We start from the raw sequence: 17,122 nt of genomic DNA, 5'->3' as shown, positions 1-17,122 counted from the left end.
GAGTTTTCCTGCTTGTGCCGAGAGAGGCCACCAGGGGGAACCTGGGAAGGGCTAGCCTCCCACTAGTTCGAACTAAAGGGCTACACAGCCCTTAGTTCGAACTAGTAAGTTCGAACTAGGCTTAATCCTCGTAAAATGAGGTTTACCTAGTTCGAACTAAGCGCTCCGTTAGTTTGAATTAAGTTCGAACTAACGGAGCGCTAGTGTAGCGCCTATGAAAGTTAGTTCGAACTAACGTCTGTTAGTTCGAACTAACTTTGTAGTGTAGACATACCCTAAGAGAGTGTCATGCAGACAGACCTTTGTAAATCACAGATTTGGAATATTCTTCTCACATTGTAAGCATACTTGAGCATTCATCCAGTTTTCCTACTTTAAATTAAAAAAACAAAACAGTAATTTCATTGTTTCAACTCAGTGAACACTGCTTCAGTCTGTTCTTGCTATCTCTGCTTCTGTACATAATGAACGGACTTTATTAGTAAAAAGTGAATAGCAAATAATATAATTTCTAAATGAGGGTCAACTGTTTACTTGTATTTGTCTCACTGTCTTTTCTGAAAAGTTTTGGAAGAGTGCTTGATGCTGAAGTTTTTCATTCTGTGATCAGTAATCTGCCCTGGTGAAGAGTTCAACCAGAAAATATTAATAGCATTAATTTTTGTTTGTTATAAATATTTTATTTTGAAATATTGTTTAAATTTTTGCAGGACATTAATTCCTATTTTGCATCAGAAAGCAAAGAGGGGTACTCCTCACCAAGCAAAACAGGCTGTCCACTGCATACATGCCATATTCTCAAATAAAGAAGTGCAACTTGCACAGATCTTTGAGGTATGTTTGCCAAATTTGGTATAGTATTTTTATTGAATTTCATTCAGATAATTTAGATCTCTTACAATTTTAATTTTACAGTTAAGAAAATTTTCATCTTGATTGCCGTAGAATCCATACATAATTCAGGAGCTAGAAGACTGAAATGAACCCTTGGTTCTGGAACTCTGTGTTTGTTCTGTTTCTATGAACACTTGAGAGAGTGCAAATACATGCTCCTTCTGTATCCCCACATGGTCTGGACACTGAGTAAAACTTCTAGCAAAGAAAATACCCCTCCTCAGAAGTCTGGCAACGGTTATGATGAAAAGGAAATGCATATCACACTTAACGCTCTGATAGGAGGCTCTGTTCACCGATGTTTTAAAAGCTTTGTCTCCTAATGCTCTATACCTAATTGTGATCAGTCTGGTTACTTCTGTTCATAATGTAACTGGATTAAATTTAAACTATTACATTTCCATATTGATATATTATCTGATTTTTTTGGTCTTTAGCCACCGCACAATGCCACCTAACCTAAAATAGCTAATATTTTCAATGTCTGAGTAATTCGTCTACTGAATAGGTTAGAAGGGACCGTGGAACCATTTATGTCATCTTCAGTCCAGCATACTAACAAGAAGTGTTCTATGTGAACTGTAACATCTAAACAAATGGACTAAATTACAGGAGTGCTGAATGCCTATTTACTACTTTTAGATCTCAGCACCTCTGGAAAATGAAACTACTTAGAGAGACAGATTCTGATACCAGTATTTGAAAATGGTGGCTAAAAGATTGATACTAGGCCATTTCACGTGGGATGCAATGAAAAATTGTATGACTGATCTGGGATTCCTAGTAATGCACAAAACTTCCATTGTAGTTAAAAAAATTTTTTTAAAAAAATGCAGAATCAGGTCTTGTCTATACAAGGGCATGCAGGAAAGTTTATCTGAATTAATTAATGGTGTGAGTTTAAAATGTATTAATTAAACTGCATTAACTAATGCACTTTCAGTTCACATCTAGAGTTAATTCAGATTCATGCCCCTAAGTCTCTCTATTTATACAAGCCCTCAGGTCCCTGGTTAATAAAAAATGTAAAAGGCTAATCTTTTATTACTGATATGATTTCACACACTGTAATTTTGTAATTCATATAGCTATTTTCACCATCCTGCTAATTATAGTGTGAAATGTTTCATAGACAAAAAAGTTGTCTTGGTTTCACGAAAAGATGTCATTTAGGAGGCAAGGGCAGTTAATCAGCAGTACTACAATAATGAAATAAGTTAATTCGTCAGGGTGTTCAAAGTAGCGCTCCTCAATTTGTAGTTCATTTTTAATGGAAATTTCCCCCCCCCCAGCCTCTTAGTAGAAGTTTGAATGCTGATGTTCCAGAGCAACTTATAACTCCATTAGTGTCTTTGGGCCACATATCTATGTTAGCTCCAGACCAGTTTGCTTCGCCAATGAAATCTGTGGTTGCGAATTTCATCGTAAAAGATCTTCTCATGAATGATAGGGTAAGATTTATTTTCAAGTCCTTTTCTGTTTTTGCTTATGATTGAGTTTCTGTAAGTTGTCCAGCTGTTAATTTTGTGTGATTAAGCTAGTGAACCCTTAGTGTTCAGTAAGGATGTGTCTACGCTGCAATGAAAAAACTACCACATCAAATCTCAGTCATCAGGGTTCAGTCTGTGGGTCTGCATTTCTGCTCATGCTGAAACACAGTAAATGGGAGGATCTTGGAGTCTGGGCTCCAGAATGCTTTTTTTAGCCTCACAATTCAAGCCCATGAGCTTGAGTCAATGGATTTGGGCTCTGGAATTTGGTGCCATATGGTGTTTTTTGTTTTTTGTTTGTTGTTTTTTTTTTTTTTTTGGTTTTGGGTTTTTTTTCAGTATAGTTATACCCTAAATGTATAATAAGTTCATATCATATATAAAAGAGGATACATATTGGAGTTAATCTAATCTTTAAAATCTTTGTTTTAATTTTTGTACTTTTTTTGTTTGTGAATCCATCTTTAAACTTGTATAAAATCTGTAGTCAACAGGTGAGAAAAATGGGAAATTGTGGTCCCCAGATGAAGAAGTTTCCCCAGAAGTTCTAGCAAAGGTGACTTTTTTTTAAACACTACCAATAGAGAACGCTTAAAAGAAATATTATCAATTAATGTTGGTTACATTTGTCTGTTTAGGATAGCCTAAAATGCATTAAATAGCTTAATTTCTGATAAATTACAAATTGAGAGGACAAAGTGCTGTCGGTTATATCTTTTATTTTAGTCACTTCTGTTGGTGATACAGAGAGGCTTTTAAACTCCACAGAACTGCTATTCAGGTCTAGAAAGATATCATGATTGTCCCAGCTAAATAAAAGGACAACAGATAGTTTAGCATAAATAGTTAGTAGATATCCTAGGACAGGGTTAATCAGTAAGCAGATTGTGTTCCAAATCTGGACTGCCCAGCTATTTTTTGTTGCATGAGTGGGGGCAAATATGGTCACATCCTCTTCCCCACATTTCTCCTAATGCCTCTGTAGGGTATTCCTAAAATTGAGGAGGACTCCTGGCAGTAGTGCTCTCCAGAAGCAGGCATGGTATAACATCCCTCATGTTGGCTGGAAGCAGAGCTTAGACAGGTTCCCTGCTGCTTTCTCCCTTCCTGCACTGCAGAAACACATGAAGAGTGCTGTTGCTAAGGGGAATGCTGCTTCCTCACAGTCCCTGGAGCTTCCAATCTTAGCCTTACAATCCCAAATAGTCTTAGGAGCCCTCACCCTGATGTCCATCCCCTTTTCTCTCTCCTATTCTTTTGAGCCAGACCTCCAAGTTCCCTCCAGCTCTCTCCATCCTCCTATTGCCCTGCCCTAGCTGGCTTCCCTCCCCACTCCACCTCCACATTGACTTCTACCACATTCCGGCCGCCTCCTACCTCCCCAAGACAGCTATCTGGAGTTTCCTTGCTCCCTCACATTACTCAGAGCCTCCTTCCTGCCCCTTTGCTATCCCAGCCCCCTAAAAGACATTGCACCATTGGATGGATCATAGTACAACTGGTTCACCTCCTGTTTCTGAGCTCAGAAGAAGTCACACACTGACATTTTGCTTTGCTGCCCAGACACCAACCCATACCCAGTCCTCTTCTCTCCTGTCCCATCTGTGCTACTTGGCTAAGGTGGAGATACAGAGAAACATTTGGAGGGGACAAGTAGAAATGTCAGGTGGGTCGGGTCCATTTTCTGTGTAGGGAAATAGTCACCTAACTCTAAGCAAGGTGGTTGGGAACTTGGGGTGGCAGTTGGGGGGGTTAAAGGAGGGGAAGGTATGGAGGTGGGGAGATCTGAGATATACATTGACCAAGAAATTTGGAAGTTGGGGGAAAAAAATAACTATCCCTGTTGTAAGGGATTGTTCAAAGTGAAGTGGGCCATTAAAAGCAAGAGGAAGACCAAGGACAGGGTAGGCCCACTGCTTAGCGAGGAGGGAGAAGCAGTAACAGGGAACTTGGAAATGGCGGAGATGCTCAATGACTTCTTTGTTTCGGTCTTCACCGAGAAGTCTGGAGGTGTGCCTAACGTAGTGAATACAAGCAGAGAGAGGGTAAGTTTAGAAGATAGGATACACAAAGAACAAGTTAAAAATCACTTAGGAAAGTTAGATGTCAGCAAGTCACCAGGTCCTGATGAAATGCATCCCAGGATACTCAAGGAGCTGATAGAGGAGGTATCTGAGCCTTTAGCTATGATCTTTGAAAAATCATGGCAGACAGGGGAGATTCCAGAAGACTGGAAAAGGGCAAATATTGTGCCCATCTATAAAAAGGGGAATAAGAACAACCCAGGAAATTATAGACCGGTCAGTTTAACGTCTGTCCCAGGGAAGATAATGGAGCAGGTAATTAAGGAAATCGTATGCAAACACTTGGAAAGTAATAAAGTGATAGGGAATAGCCAGCATGGGTTTGTGAAGAACAAGTCATGCCAAACTAATCTGATAGCTTTCTTTGATAAGATAACGAGCCTTGTGGATAAGGGAGAAGCGGTGGATGTCATATACCTAGACTTTAGTAAGGCATTTGATACGGTCTCGCATGATATTCTTATTGATAAACTAGGCAAATATAACTTAGATAGGGCCACGATAAGGTGGGTGCATAATTGGCTGGATAACCGTAGTCAGAGAGTTGTTGTTAACGGTTCTAAATCCTGCTGGAAAGGGATAACAAGTGGAGTTCCTCAAGGGTCTGTTTTGGGACCCGTACTATTCAATATCTTCATCAATGATGTAGATATTGGGATAGAGAGTACTCTTATTAAGTTTGCAGATGATACCAAACTGGGTGGGGTTGCGACTTCTTTGGAGGATAGGGACATAATTCAAAATGACCTTAGCAAGTTAGAGAAATGGTCAGAGGTAAACAGGATGAGGTTTAATAAAGAGAAATGCAAAGTGCTCCACTTAGGAAGGAACAATCAGTTCCATACATACAAGATGGGAAGCGACTGTCTAGGAAGGAGCATGGCGGAAAGGGATCTAGGGGTCATAGTGGACCACAAGTTGAATATGAGTCAACAGTGTGATGCTGTTGCAAAAAAAGCAAATATGATTCTAGGTTGTATCAACAGGTGTGTTGTAAGCAAAACTCGTGAAGTCATTCTGCCGCTCTATTCTGCACTAGTTAGGCCTCAGCTGGAGTACTGTGTCCAGTTCTGGGCGCCACATTTCAAGAAAGATGTGGAGAAATTGGAAAGGGTGCAGAGAAGAGCGACAAGAATGATTAAAGGTTTAGAGAACATGACCTATGAAGCCAGGCTTCATGAACTGGGCTTGTTTAGTTTGGAAAAAAGAAGATTAAGGGGGGACATGATAGCGGTTTTCAAATATCTAAAAGGGTGTCACAAGGAGGAAGGCGAAAATTTGTTCCTCTTGGTTTCTGAGGACAGGACAAGGAGTAATGGGCTTAAAGTGCAGCAGGGGAGGTTTAGATTGGACATTAGGAAAAAATTCCTAACTGTCAGGGTGGTCAAATATTGGAATAAATTGCCAAGGGAGGTGGTGGAATCTCCCTCTCTGGAGATATTTAAGAACAGGTTAGATAGACATCTGTCAGGGATGGTGTAGACGGAGCTTGATCCTGCCTTGAGGGCGGGGGGCTGGACTCGATGACCTCTCGAGGTCCCTTCCAGTCCTATTATTCTATGATTCTATGATTCTATCTCTGTAGACATAGGGCATAAAGAGGGCAAGTTATGAATTTTAAGCACGTCTAACCCCTCCCCCCGCTCTAACCTAATTCTCAGGTCCCCGAGCTGCCGTTACAGCCGCATGTCTCCCTCCAGGTGCTGGGGCACGTGCGCTGAGCAACTGGCACTCTGAGTGGCCGGCATGCCAGGCCCACACCCTCGGCCTCTCTTTCCCCAGAGCCAGACACCTCCCCTCCTCACTCTAACCCAATTCCCTTCCCCCACTAACCTTATGCCCAGGACCCAAAGCAGCCTGCGCACAGCAGCTGGCTGCTAGCACATGCAGGCTGGGACGCTGTGTGCAACCTGGCCTGCACATGCAGGATATGACCTAGTGTGCTGGGGGCTGTGAGCGGAACGGTGCGGGCCATGAGCATGCATGTGGTTCCCAGCGACCCAGCCGTGAGACCGGCTGACTTGAGCGGTTCTGGGTTCCATCCTGGTTCCATTAGGAGCCTCACATTTTTTTCTTTCAGCTTGTGAGCTGTGGATTGGCCACCCCCCACTCTAGGATCTTGTAGTTGCAGTTTGTGACACGCTTAACAGAAGAGTGCAGCAAATGCCTATGATCAGGTGCTACTAAAAGCCATTTTCTGTGTAGGGAAATAGTCACCTATCAGTGGGCCCAATTGGTGCTCTGGGGGAACCGATTTCAAGATATAACCAATCCAGTGATTGAAGTTAGGAAATCAAGATTATCTGTGCAAAATGTTGTGTTTCTATGATCAGGCGCTACTAAAAACTAATGATCAGTGGGCCCAATTGGGGCTCTGAGGGAACCAGGGGAACCAATTTTGAGATATAACTAATCCAGTTATTGAAATTAGGAAATCAGTGGTATTCGTGCAAAATTTGGTGTTTCTAGATCTTACTGTTTCGGAGATCTTTCGGGACAAACTAACTAACTTTCGGAAATATTTATAAGATGTAACTGTGATTCTCTAGTGCCTTCGGACCAGAAGATGATCTCTGTTTACCTCAAAAGCTTGTCTCTCTCATCATCAGAAGTTGGTCCAATAAAAGATATTTCCTCACCAAAATTGTCACTCTGATATCCTAGGACAGACACAGCTACAACAGTGCTTAAAACTAAAACTTTAGAACTGCTTATAGTATTATAGCTTATGTGGCCATACAAATACACACTCTTGCAAAGTCAATGGTAATTATGCAGTTAGGTTTCCTGTCTCATGGGTATTCAGTATTCTGAATGTTAAGCTTTACTTTGTTTTATTCATAGATTGAAATTACTAGTTTTTTTGGTTATAAAGGTAGCCTGTAAACTTGTGCATTATCATATAACTGAATCGGTAGGCAGACCAAGCTGAAATAACAATAGAGTGATCCTAAATATGACTAAAGTCAAGATTGTGTCACGGCTATTTTTAAAAGTCAGGGACATTCAAGGAAGTTCATGACCAGCTCCGACTTTTACTAAAAATGCCCCAGGAAGGAGGGAAGCGTAATAGTTGGAGTGTTGTTGGTGGCTGACTTCCACTGCTCCAACCCAGGCTGCTGGTTCAGCCTTGGGGTACTCACCACTGCTCCAGTGGCTGCAGGGCCTGCCACCAGCTGCTGCTCTGGCAGCCTATGGACTGCTCTGGTGGCCCTGAGCCTGACAGCTGCTCTTGGCCAGCCATTGTGGAAGAAGTCCCAGAAAATCATGTAGTCTGTGACAAAATCATAGCGTTAATTATGACCATTTGAAAGGTAAATGTCTGGTTAATGGATAGCAACTTTAATTGGTAGACTTTTTATAAGGTCAGGGATATCTCCTTTCCATCTAGTAAAATATAATTTATTTTTCTCTGATATCTTTTACTCTTAAATAGAATTATCTTATTTATGCTACTATTATCAAATGTTCAGTAGAATCCTCCAAAAATCATTTTACACCTGTTCATTTGTTTTCACGCAACTTCTGTGTCAAGTTCAACTTTTCATCTTTATTTCCAAGGCTGTGGACATGTCTCCCGATACCTACAGAACATCTCTTCTTTCTTACTATTCCTCTTCAAAGTCTCTTTGCTTCATTTCAATTCCCTTGTCTGTCTGTTCCCTCCGAATCCTTCTCTCAGCTATTTTTTTCTTTCACGCGGATTCTCTGTCCCCGAATGCCATTTGTTTGTCCATTCTTTACTTAAATACCTGCTTCTAAAACCCTCTTTCAAGCAAGGAACAACTTCCACTTTTCCAGATGAATAGAAAGTTTACTACTTCATTCTGTGCCTTTTTTAAAGTCTGCATTTTATTGAGCAGTAGCTTTTACAGAGTATAATTTGATCATAGTACCTTTTGGTGTTTTATTTTCCTTAGTTGCTATTAAAATTATCAATTTGTTTTCATATGTTCATCTTTAATAGGTGCAAGCAATCAAACTTTTGGTACGCTGGCTCTTGGGTATGAAAAACAACCAATCTAAATCTGCAAATTCAACACTCCGGTTATTGTCAGCTATGTTGGTCAGTGAAGGAGACTTAACAGAACAGAAGAGAATCAGGTCAAATTATGTTTATTTTTTTATTTTTCAGACTCTTTCATCTATTTTGTTGTAGATTTTCAGTGAATATTGTGAATTTAGGGTTTTTAAAATAGCTGAGGAAAGATTTTTTGCAGGACTTTGAGGCCTACGGAGAACATGATAATGGGACAATCTAAAACAGCTGATCAGGAAGTGTAATTGTACTTGCTGTATGGCATATATATATAGATAGATAGATATAGGTAGACATAAATAAAAAAATAAAGTATGAATGTTGCTATCCCCAATCTAAATTTAATAGCAATCTAATCAGAACCATGTAGACATCTTGATGCATATTAAAAAGTATAAAAGACCTATGGGAATTCTTGTCATTATTAGGGTTGGTTAATCAGCTTTAAATATGTTTAAGATCCTGACTGCTTCTGTTGGAGCTCCCAAAGATGGATTGCTTCATACGTCCAGTCAAATAGACCATACATGGAGAAATGGAAGCGAGGAAAGGAAATAATTGGAACAAAAATATTGCAGATTCCTGGCCTCTAGAATATTTTTTTGTAATTTTGCTGTTCTATAGTAACTAAACTCTCATTTTGTTTTAAAAAAATTAGCTCTTTTGATTGTGATGAAACATTGATTAAAGATTACCCTGCACTTCTATAAAGCCTTTCTTCCAAGGATGTCAGACATTTGTAAATATTAATCCTGACAACATGCTTGTGAGAGAGAATTCCAGTTTTATAGATGTTTTCTGGTGCCTTGTTTATTTAGCTACCTCCCTCTCCCCAACTCCCCCATGTAACCACTGAAATTTTTAGTGGATCATTGAACTCTCCAGTCTTTTACAGAACTGATGTGGAAACCAAAGACTTAAAATTTGTGCATTTGGTATATTATATACCTAAATATTTATAACATTTTAATAAGATTTAATGTTAGGTGAGAAAAATTCCTACGTTGCAGAAAATCTTTATCTAATAATTTGGTTCTGGGATTCTGAGCAACAAGTCTAGACTAACCTTTTTGTTTTTTACTGAATCCATTAATCCATCAGGAACTGACCAGATAATTTTGTTGAGAACTCCTTCCCTTCTATGGTAATATAAGTCTCCACTTTCTGGTGAGAGCTTCCTCAAGGGAAGAGAAGAAATGAAGGAAGTGAAAGTGTGAGCAAGAACTAAACTCTGTAATTGACAAATATTGTTCTGTGATGAAAAGAGGAATACAGGCAGTCCCCGACTTACGCGGATCCGACTTACGTCGGATCCGCACTTACGAACGGGGCTTTCTCGCCCCGGAGGTGGAGGTAGCGGATTGCTACCTGCGAGCTCCGGGGCAAGAAAGCCCCGTTCGTAAGCTGCTCCGGTGCCCCTGGTCTGCTGGAGACCGTCTCCAGCAGACCAGGGGCACCGGGTGGGTTCCCGCGCTTCTGAGGCTTTGCCAGAGCAAAGCCTCAGAGGCGCGGCACCCCGCTGCCGCTGCTGCTCTGCTCCCCGTGTCCCTGGTCTGCTGGGGGGCGGGGGGGGCGCGGATAGTGTGCCCCGCCCCCCCCCCAGCAGACCAGGCTTTTGTTTTGGACCCTGGAGCAGAGCAGCTGGGGCGCTGCGGATTGGTCCTGCAGCACCCACTCTGGGCACTACTGGACCAACCCGGCAGCACCCCAGCTGCTCTGCCCCAGGTCCTGATTCAGCCGCTGCTGGTCAGTTTCAGCAGTGGCTGAATCAGGACGCCTGGGGCAGAGCAGCTGGGGTGCTGTTGGGTTGGTCCAGTAGCGCCGAGCAGCGGTGCTACTGGAGCAACCCAGCAGCACCCCAGCTGCTCTGCCCCAGGCGTCCCCAAGTCAGCCGCTGCTGAAACTGACTAGCGCTGACTACAGGAAGCCCGAGGCAGAGTTGCTCTGCCCCGGGCTTCCTGGAATCAGCTGCTGATCAGTTTCAGCAGCAGCTGACTTGGGGAAGCTTGGGGTTCTTAAGTTGAATCTGTATGTAAGTCAGAACTGGCGGTCAGTTTCAGCAGCGGCTGAATCTGGACGCCAGTTCCGACTTACATACAGATTCAACTTAAGAACAAACCTACAGTCCCTATCTTGTACGTAACCCGGGGACTGCCTGTATTTTGCTTATGAGCATATAATCTTTTGGCAAGTTACATCAAACTAATCAATAAAAAACTTAAACCATGGAATACATCAACAATAAGCTTAAAATACTAGATATCACACAGTGGAAAAATAATTTAAAAAGCAACTTCACAATGTCAGCCTTTTGGAGTCAGTATAGCAGGTAATGCCATGAAAACCGAAGAAACATAAACTAATTGAATGTTTGAACTTCTAATCAAGCTGGAATAATATTTTAAGGAGAAAAGATAGTCATCTTCATATGATTTCTTCTTAGTGAGGTTAGTTTATATTAAGAGCTTAAAACCATATTGCGGATAGCCGGTTTACAAATGTTCTTATTGACCGTTTTTAATTGACTGGTATTGTAAAAAAAAGAAAAAGATACACAGTCATTTGAGTTATGATTTTTTTTTCTTTTATGTTTTTATAGTAAATCAGATATGTCTCGTCTCCGACTGGCTGCTGGTAGTGCCATAATGAAGCTTGCACAGGAACCTTGTTACCATGAAATAATTACCCCAGAGCAGTTCCAGCTCTGTGCACTTGTCATTAACGTAAGTAACTGATCTTGAATTATGAATTAACTGTTAATGAGACTAGATTGCAGTCCTGCCCATAGAGCTTTCTTTGATGCTAAGATTTGGTGTTTCTCATTCTGTAATGCAGCTTTTGTTTCAGAAAGCTCTGAACACTTCAAATATCACATTGTATCTGTTAATCTTTTTAAAGCATGTCCCCTTTCTACCTAGTTGGAGATTTTTCTGTTACATTTAAGGGACTAAGATTTTTGTAGTTGCAGTTTTGTGTTTTTGCTACTACAGGATGAGTGTTATCAAGTGAGGCAAATATTTGCTCAGAAGCTGCACAAGGCACTTGTGAAGTTACTGCTCCCACTGGAATACATGGCAATCTTTGCCTTGTGTGCCAAAGACCCCGTGAAAGAGAGAAGAGCACATGCCAGACAGTGTTTGCTCAAAAATATCAGTATACGAAGAGAGTATATTAAGCAGAACCCTATGGCTAATGGTGAGTACTGTGGTACAATGCATTCAAAGAGTAAACTTTGAAGATTGAACTTTATTAGAATCTCTTTAAAAAAATTAAGTAAAATGACCTTATCTAAAGTTTTTCACAATAGTATATTTTCATAGTGATTTTTTTTCTGGTTCTTATGCAGCTAGTTTAACAAATATAATTACATCATTTTATCTAGCAGTTCCATTATCTTATTTATAAAATATTTATTTCTCCCTGCCCAGTAATTTTATTTTAGATTACACTGCTGTCAACTTTTTAATTAAGATACTAAGTTATTTAGTTATTAAAATATTAAGCTATTTAGATATTAAGTTCAAATTAGGGTTTTTCTTCTACAAAAATAAAACCTCCAAGTTCTATCTTGTTTGGGTTTTGTTTTTGTAATAAAATGGAACAGCTTTACAGAATTCCTGATTCATTAAAACTTGCAAGCTAAGGTGTGGATGTGTCCAAACTTAGCATTATATAGAAACAAAACTCTGGGGTTCTTATTCTTTGTGCATGTATTTTTAAGTTGCTTATGCTGTTTGTTTTTTCCAGAAAAGCTATTATCACTACTGCCTGAATATGTGGTACCATATATGATTCATTTACTGGCACATGACCCAGATTTCACAAAACCTCAAGATGTTGATCAGCTTCGTGATATCAAAGAGTAAGTGTGAAGTCCAGAATATCTGACACTAGAATAATTTTTTTGTTTGATAATTTGAAGATGAAGCCATTATCCCTTTTATAAAGGGAAACTATCATTAAAGACATTCTGTAGATCTTTTTTCTTGGAGGTGAATAACTGATCGTGGAAGGAATGCAACAGCTATCTGTTCAGCACTGTGTTCTGAAAGCTGAATGGCAAAAGACATTCCTCTGCAAGAGTAATAATATAATAAATGTTATAGGGTTTTTTAATTAAATTTATCATTTTAGATCCACTCACTCAGGCCCGTGTAACCCCTGGAATATTATACAAGGAGTAGTCATTATAAGTGCACAGTTTTACAGACCTTAGTTAACATTTTGTGCTACTTGAGTTCAGCTTTGTAGAAATTGAATGTTTTGCAATACAAAATTGCTTGTTCTCATTCTCAGTTCAATTTCACTGAGTTCTGTTTCCCAGGAATATTGGTAGTATCCTGCCAAAAAAGCTAACACCATTAAAGTTACTATGTAATATGCATGCAAACATTTATAATTTTTGAAATACCATTTTTTTAAATTTGTAAATGCAGAATTATTATTAATCTTACTAAGTGTCTGACACTTCAGCCTTAATATATGTATTTGTGTAGGTCTGTGTGTAACTTACTAGCATGTTGTGGTAGGATCACCCATTGCTCTAGGATTCCTGTTATACCTAAATAAGGCGGGCTGAGTGCCTCTTGATATTTTTAGCATAATTTGTTATACATCGTTACCCCATTTATCATCTGCACTGTTTCCTATTGTGTACCACCTTCTCCATCATTCCATAAACCTGAAATAACCTCATTCTTTTGAAATATATCCTGTGTCCTTGAAATATACCATGTTTTCTCTGCCTCTCTTCATGGAACTTTTGAAACTGCACATTTCATTAAGCATTCTAGCTATAATGGCTCCTCCCTACCCCCTTCCTCCCTTGGCGTATATTTTGCTTTTCCCTTATCTTTCTGTTTATGCCTACAGACTTTAAGACCTTTAGGACAAAGACCTGCTATGTTTTTGGAACTGACCTACTTTAAAACATAGTATAGTTGTGTGGTTCTGTAGAAATAATAAAAAGCAATATATGAGTGGTATAAGTAGCCCAATCTACCCATCAGGAAGGACGTGAATGAGTTGGACTTTCTATGTAAATCTTGATTGAGTCTCTTCCACCCAAACAATTTCCATAAAATTAATTTTTCATTTTAGTTTTCTATAGAGTTAATTCAAGGGTTGAACCAAAGCCCATTAAAATCAATCCAGAATAGTTAGTTAATTGTGTGAGGTATGTGTGTAGTTTCAAATTAACTTGACATTTTAAAAGCTGTATGTATGAATGTGTATATGTAAATAATGATAATGTTCTAAAATGGGTTGGTGATTAACGTGTAAAGTATGAACAACAAACAGAATTTAAAACATATATGAAGATTACGCTTTTTAAAATGTCAAGTTGCAGTGGATAGATCTAATAGATGAATGCTTTTAAATACTTTGCTATTCTTGCTCTTCACATGGAAACCACAATATCAAGCATGGTATTTAGTTACTTGTATTTCATTAGGTGCCTGTGGTTTATGCTTGAAGTTTTAATGACAAAGAATGAGAACAACAGTCATGCCTTCATGAAAAAGATGGCAGAAAACATCAAGCTTACCCGTGATGCTCAGTCTCCTGATGAGCCTAAGGCCAATGAAGTAAGAAATGTAATTCACTTGAGGAACAGTGATTGAGAGCAGAAGGGTTTCACAATGAAATGTAAACACCACATGCAAGATGTTAGAAAGCACAAAAACATAAATGTGTATTATCCTGTAATCTAGAGAGAACATTTTTTGTAAGCAGTGTACATCTATTATTTATTCTAGCTTTAAAAAGCCTGTTGATTCTAACACAGCAGTCAGCTAGGTTGAATACATTGCTTTTATTAAATATTGTCTCCTGTTCAGTGTTGATTGTTTCACTGCAGCCCTGAACTTGTTAGACAGTTTCTTCTGTTTGGGGAAATAATGTAATATATATAACTACTAAGAATGTCCACCTTAGGAGTAAAAACTTGTGTTTGAGTGAGCAACAGCCGTCAGATGTGCATGAATATATCTAAGGTATTTTTCATTGTTTATTCAAGTGTATTGTATAGAAAATAAACTGGGAACTACAGAGATGGTCAAGATATGATGGGGGAGAACATTGCTGTTAATTTGCAATGTAAAATATGCTCTTAATAGCTGATACAGAATTATTTTTTCTCGAGGATTATACATTTTAAAGTACATTTTTGCTATTCTTATAATAATACCTAAAGAACGTTGTTCTTTTTCCTCTCTGTACAGAAACTCTATACAGTTTGTGATGTAGCACTGTGTGTAATCAACAGCAAGAGTGCTTTATGTAATGCAGATTCACCAAAGGACCCTGTATTGCCAACCAAATTTTTTACGCAACCCGAAAAGGTGATTTTGTTCATTCATTTTCTGAGAGGAGCAATACAAATATTTTGTGACTTAACTTTCAAGGCTATATCATAATTTAAAATAAAGAGCTATTGTATGCTAAAAAATCTGTCCATCTTGAGCAGATACAGCTAAAGTTGTTCATAATCTGATGACAGTTGTTATTAGTACTGATGTTTTAACTGACATTGTATTAAGTAGTTGTGTGTCTGCAAGGAGGGAGAAATGGAAAACACGAGAGAAAAGTGGAATATAACATTGTTTTGTTTTTTTTAAAGTATAGAGTGATTAAATTTTAAAACATCCCACTAATGTTTAGTTCTGATAAGTGTTTGTTATAGTGCATTTTACTTTTTAAAAAATCATTTTAATATCCTCTTTAAAAGCATCTTGGGTGTTAAGATTTCCTTGGACAAGCTCATTGTCATCAGTTGAAACCTGTATCACGACAGTAATCAGGACATAAATTGCTAAAGTAGACCTAAATGAATTCTACAAGATAGATTTTAATTTCTGGTTGTGCAAGTGAATACATCTCAAAATTTCCAGTATCATAAACTGCGTTACATAAATGAAAACTCTTTCAAAGCCTGGTATTTGAAAATTTAAATGATATACCTGAGTAGTTTCATCATGGAATATTGAATGCTACAGTGACGCAGGCCAAGAGAGCATGTAGATAGGTAGATTCACACTTTTATTGACTAGGTTGATAGTTATATATTCATAATCAAAAGGAAATAAGATTACAACTTTGTTTATAAAAACCACTTCTATTTGGTTTTCCAAAACAAATAACATATACGTGTGTTTATCTTCAACTTAATACAAAACACTGACAATCTGGAATTGAAGTGTGACTGCTGAATAAGTGTAATTTCTGAAAATTGGAAAGGCTTACAGGACTGTTTGATTAGACTGGCTTACATAACAGATCATTCACACTGACCTAAAAATAAAACATTAAAATAAAGACAACTAATGTGGATTTAATTTCTTTCCTGTTTTCACATAGGACTTCTGTAATGACAGGAATTATATTACAGAAGAGACAAGAGTTCTTCTTTTAACCGGAAAGGTACTGGATGTTAATTTATTGTAATGATTTTTCATATGATATAATAGAGATAAATAGGCATTTTCTGTTTTGATTTTCAGAGATATTATCACAAGTCTCAGTACAGAAGTTTAAAAAGTGTATTACCAAGTTTGTTTGCAATTTTAATTATTAATACTTATACATACATGTGAGAATTGTAAATTGGCTTTACTAGATGGTTCACCAAATGCCTTTAATTTGCCCAGGGTAGCAAGGGACAGGGTTGCTGTCCTTTACTGTCTGTCCTGTGCACTGATACTGCAGAGGGGGAAATAGTAATGGATCATATAATTATAGGTTGTCTCACAATTGATACACACAAGGGTGCAGAAGCAAGGTTGAAAATGTATAATTCTGGCATTTTCTAGTTTTGGAGTCCTTGATTTTGTAATCTTATGAAATGTGAAGATATTGAGAACAGAACTTTATATTCTGTCTTCCATCTATAGTACTAAATAATTTACTGTACATTTTGCTTGGAGTCAGAAGAAGTAGTTCTTCGAGTAATTGCTTGTGTTAATTCCAGGTAGATGTCTGCATGTTGTGTGCACAGTTGTTGGAAGGTTTCTCCCCAGCAACATCTGTAGGTTGACTGTGGAGACTCCTAGAGTGGCTCAGATGTGGTAGTGTATATAGTCCCCTGCAAATCCTCCCCCTGCTCAGTTCCTTCTTGCAGTGACTGTCTTTAGAGCTTTTTTTTTTTTTTTTTTTTTTTTTTTTTTTCTCTCTCTCTCTCTCTCTCTCTCTCTCTCTCAGCAAGTGCTTCCCTAGCTTTATAGTATAAATAGTTTGAGTAGTTTTGACAGTTAGCAGTTAGTTGTGGAGGGTAGGGGTTTTTTTTCTCTCTCCTCTTCCCTGGAGGGCCTGGGCACACAGCTTTAAGCTGCATGTCATGCCAGAAGTTTATGCCAACGAGATAAACCCACAACACTCTCCTTAAGTGTCTGGGGGAGGCACATCTTGCAGATAAGTGCAAGATCTGCAAGAGTTTTTATCCAAGAATTCAAAGGGACAGGTATTCTAGATTCAAACAGCTCCTCATGGAGTCCTCCCTGTACCCCCAGCTGGTGTAACCAGTGCCAAAGTAGACATCCTTGGTGCACAATGTACTATTCTTGGTTCAGGGCACCACGGCACTGCAAAAGGACTCAGCAGCGAAGACACCATGACAT

At 38.8% G+C, this 17,122-nt stretch overlaps 1 protein-coding gene across 6 annotated transcripts in view; it reads left to right on the top strand.

Annotated features, from left to right (window-relative positions):
- The window catches only part of PDS5A (PDS5 cohesin associated factor A), a 152,618-nt gene that overhangs the window by 122,809 nt on the left and 12,687 nt on the right, over nucleotides 1-17,122 (top strand). For all 6 annotated transcript variants that reach the window (XM_025187940.3, XM_075930551.2, XM_025187941.3 and 3 more), the window contains exons 20-29: nucleotides 711-834; nucleotides 2,187-2,345; nucleotides 2,872-2,940; nucleotides 8,436-8,572; nucleotides 11,107-11,230; nucleotides 11,498-11,702; nucleotides 12,255-12,369; nucleotides 13,963-14,095; nucleotides 14,732-14,851; nucleotides 15,867-15,929. In XM_025187940.3, coding sequence (XP_025043725.2) covers nucleotides 711-834; nucleotides 2,187-2,345; nucleotides 2,872-2,940; nucleotides 8,436-8,572; nucleotides 11,107-11,230; nucleotides 11,498-11,702; nucleotides 12,255-12,369; nucleotides 13,963-14,095; nucleotides 14,732-14,851; nucleotides 15,867-15,929 — 1,249 coding nt within the window. The remainder of the gene's footprint in view (nucleotides 1-710; nucleotides 835-2,186; nucleotides 2,346-2,871; nucleotides 2,941-8,435; nucleotides 8,573-11,106; nucleotides 11,231-11,497; nucleotides 11,703-12,254; nucleotides 12,370-13,962; nucleotides 14,096-14,731; nucleotides 14,852-15,866; nucleotides 15,930-17,122) is intronic.

The sequence above is a fragment of the Pelodiscus sinensis genome, chromosome 4 (assembly GCF_052426305.1).
Source record: "Pelodiscus sinensis isolate ZL-2025 chromosome 4, ASM5242630v1, whole genome shotgun sequence".
NCBI lineage: Eukaryota > Metazoa > Chordata > Testudines > Trionychidae > Pelodiscus > Pelodiscus sinensis.
Note: the sequence above shows the minus strand (reverse complement) of the source record. Positions and strands in the feature narration are given on the sequence as shown.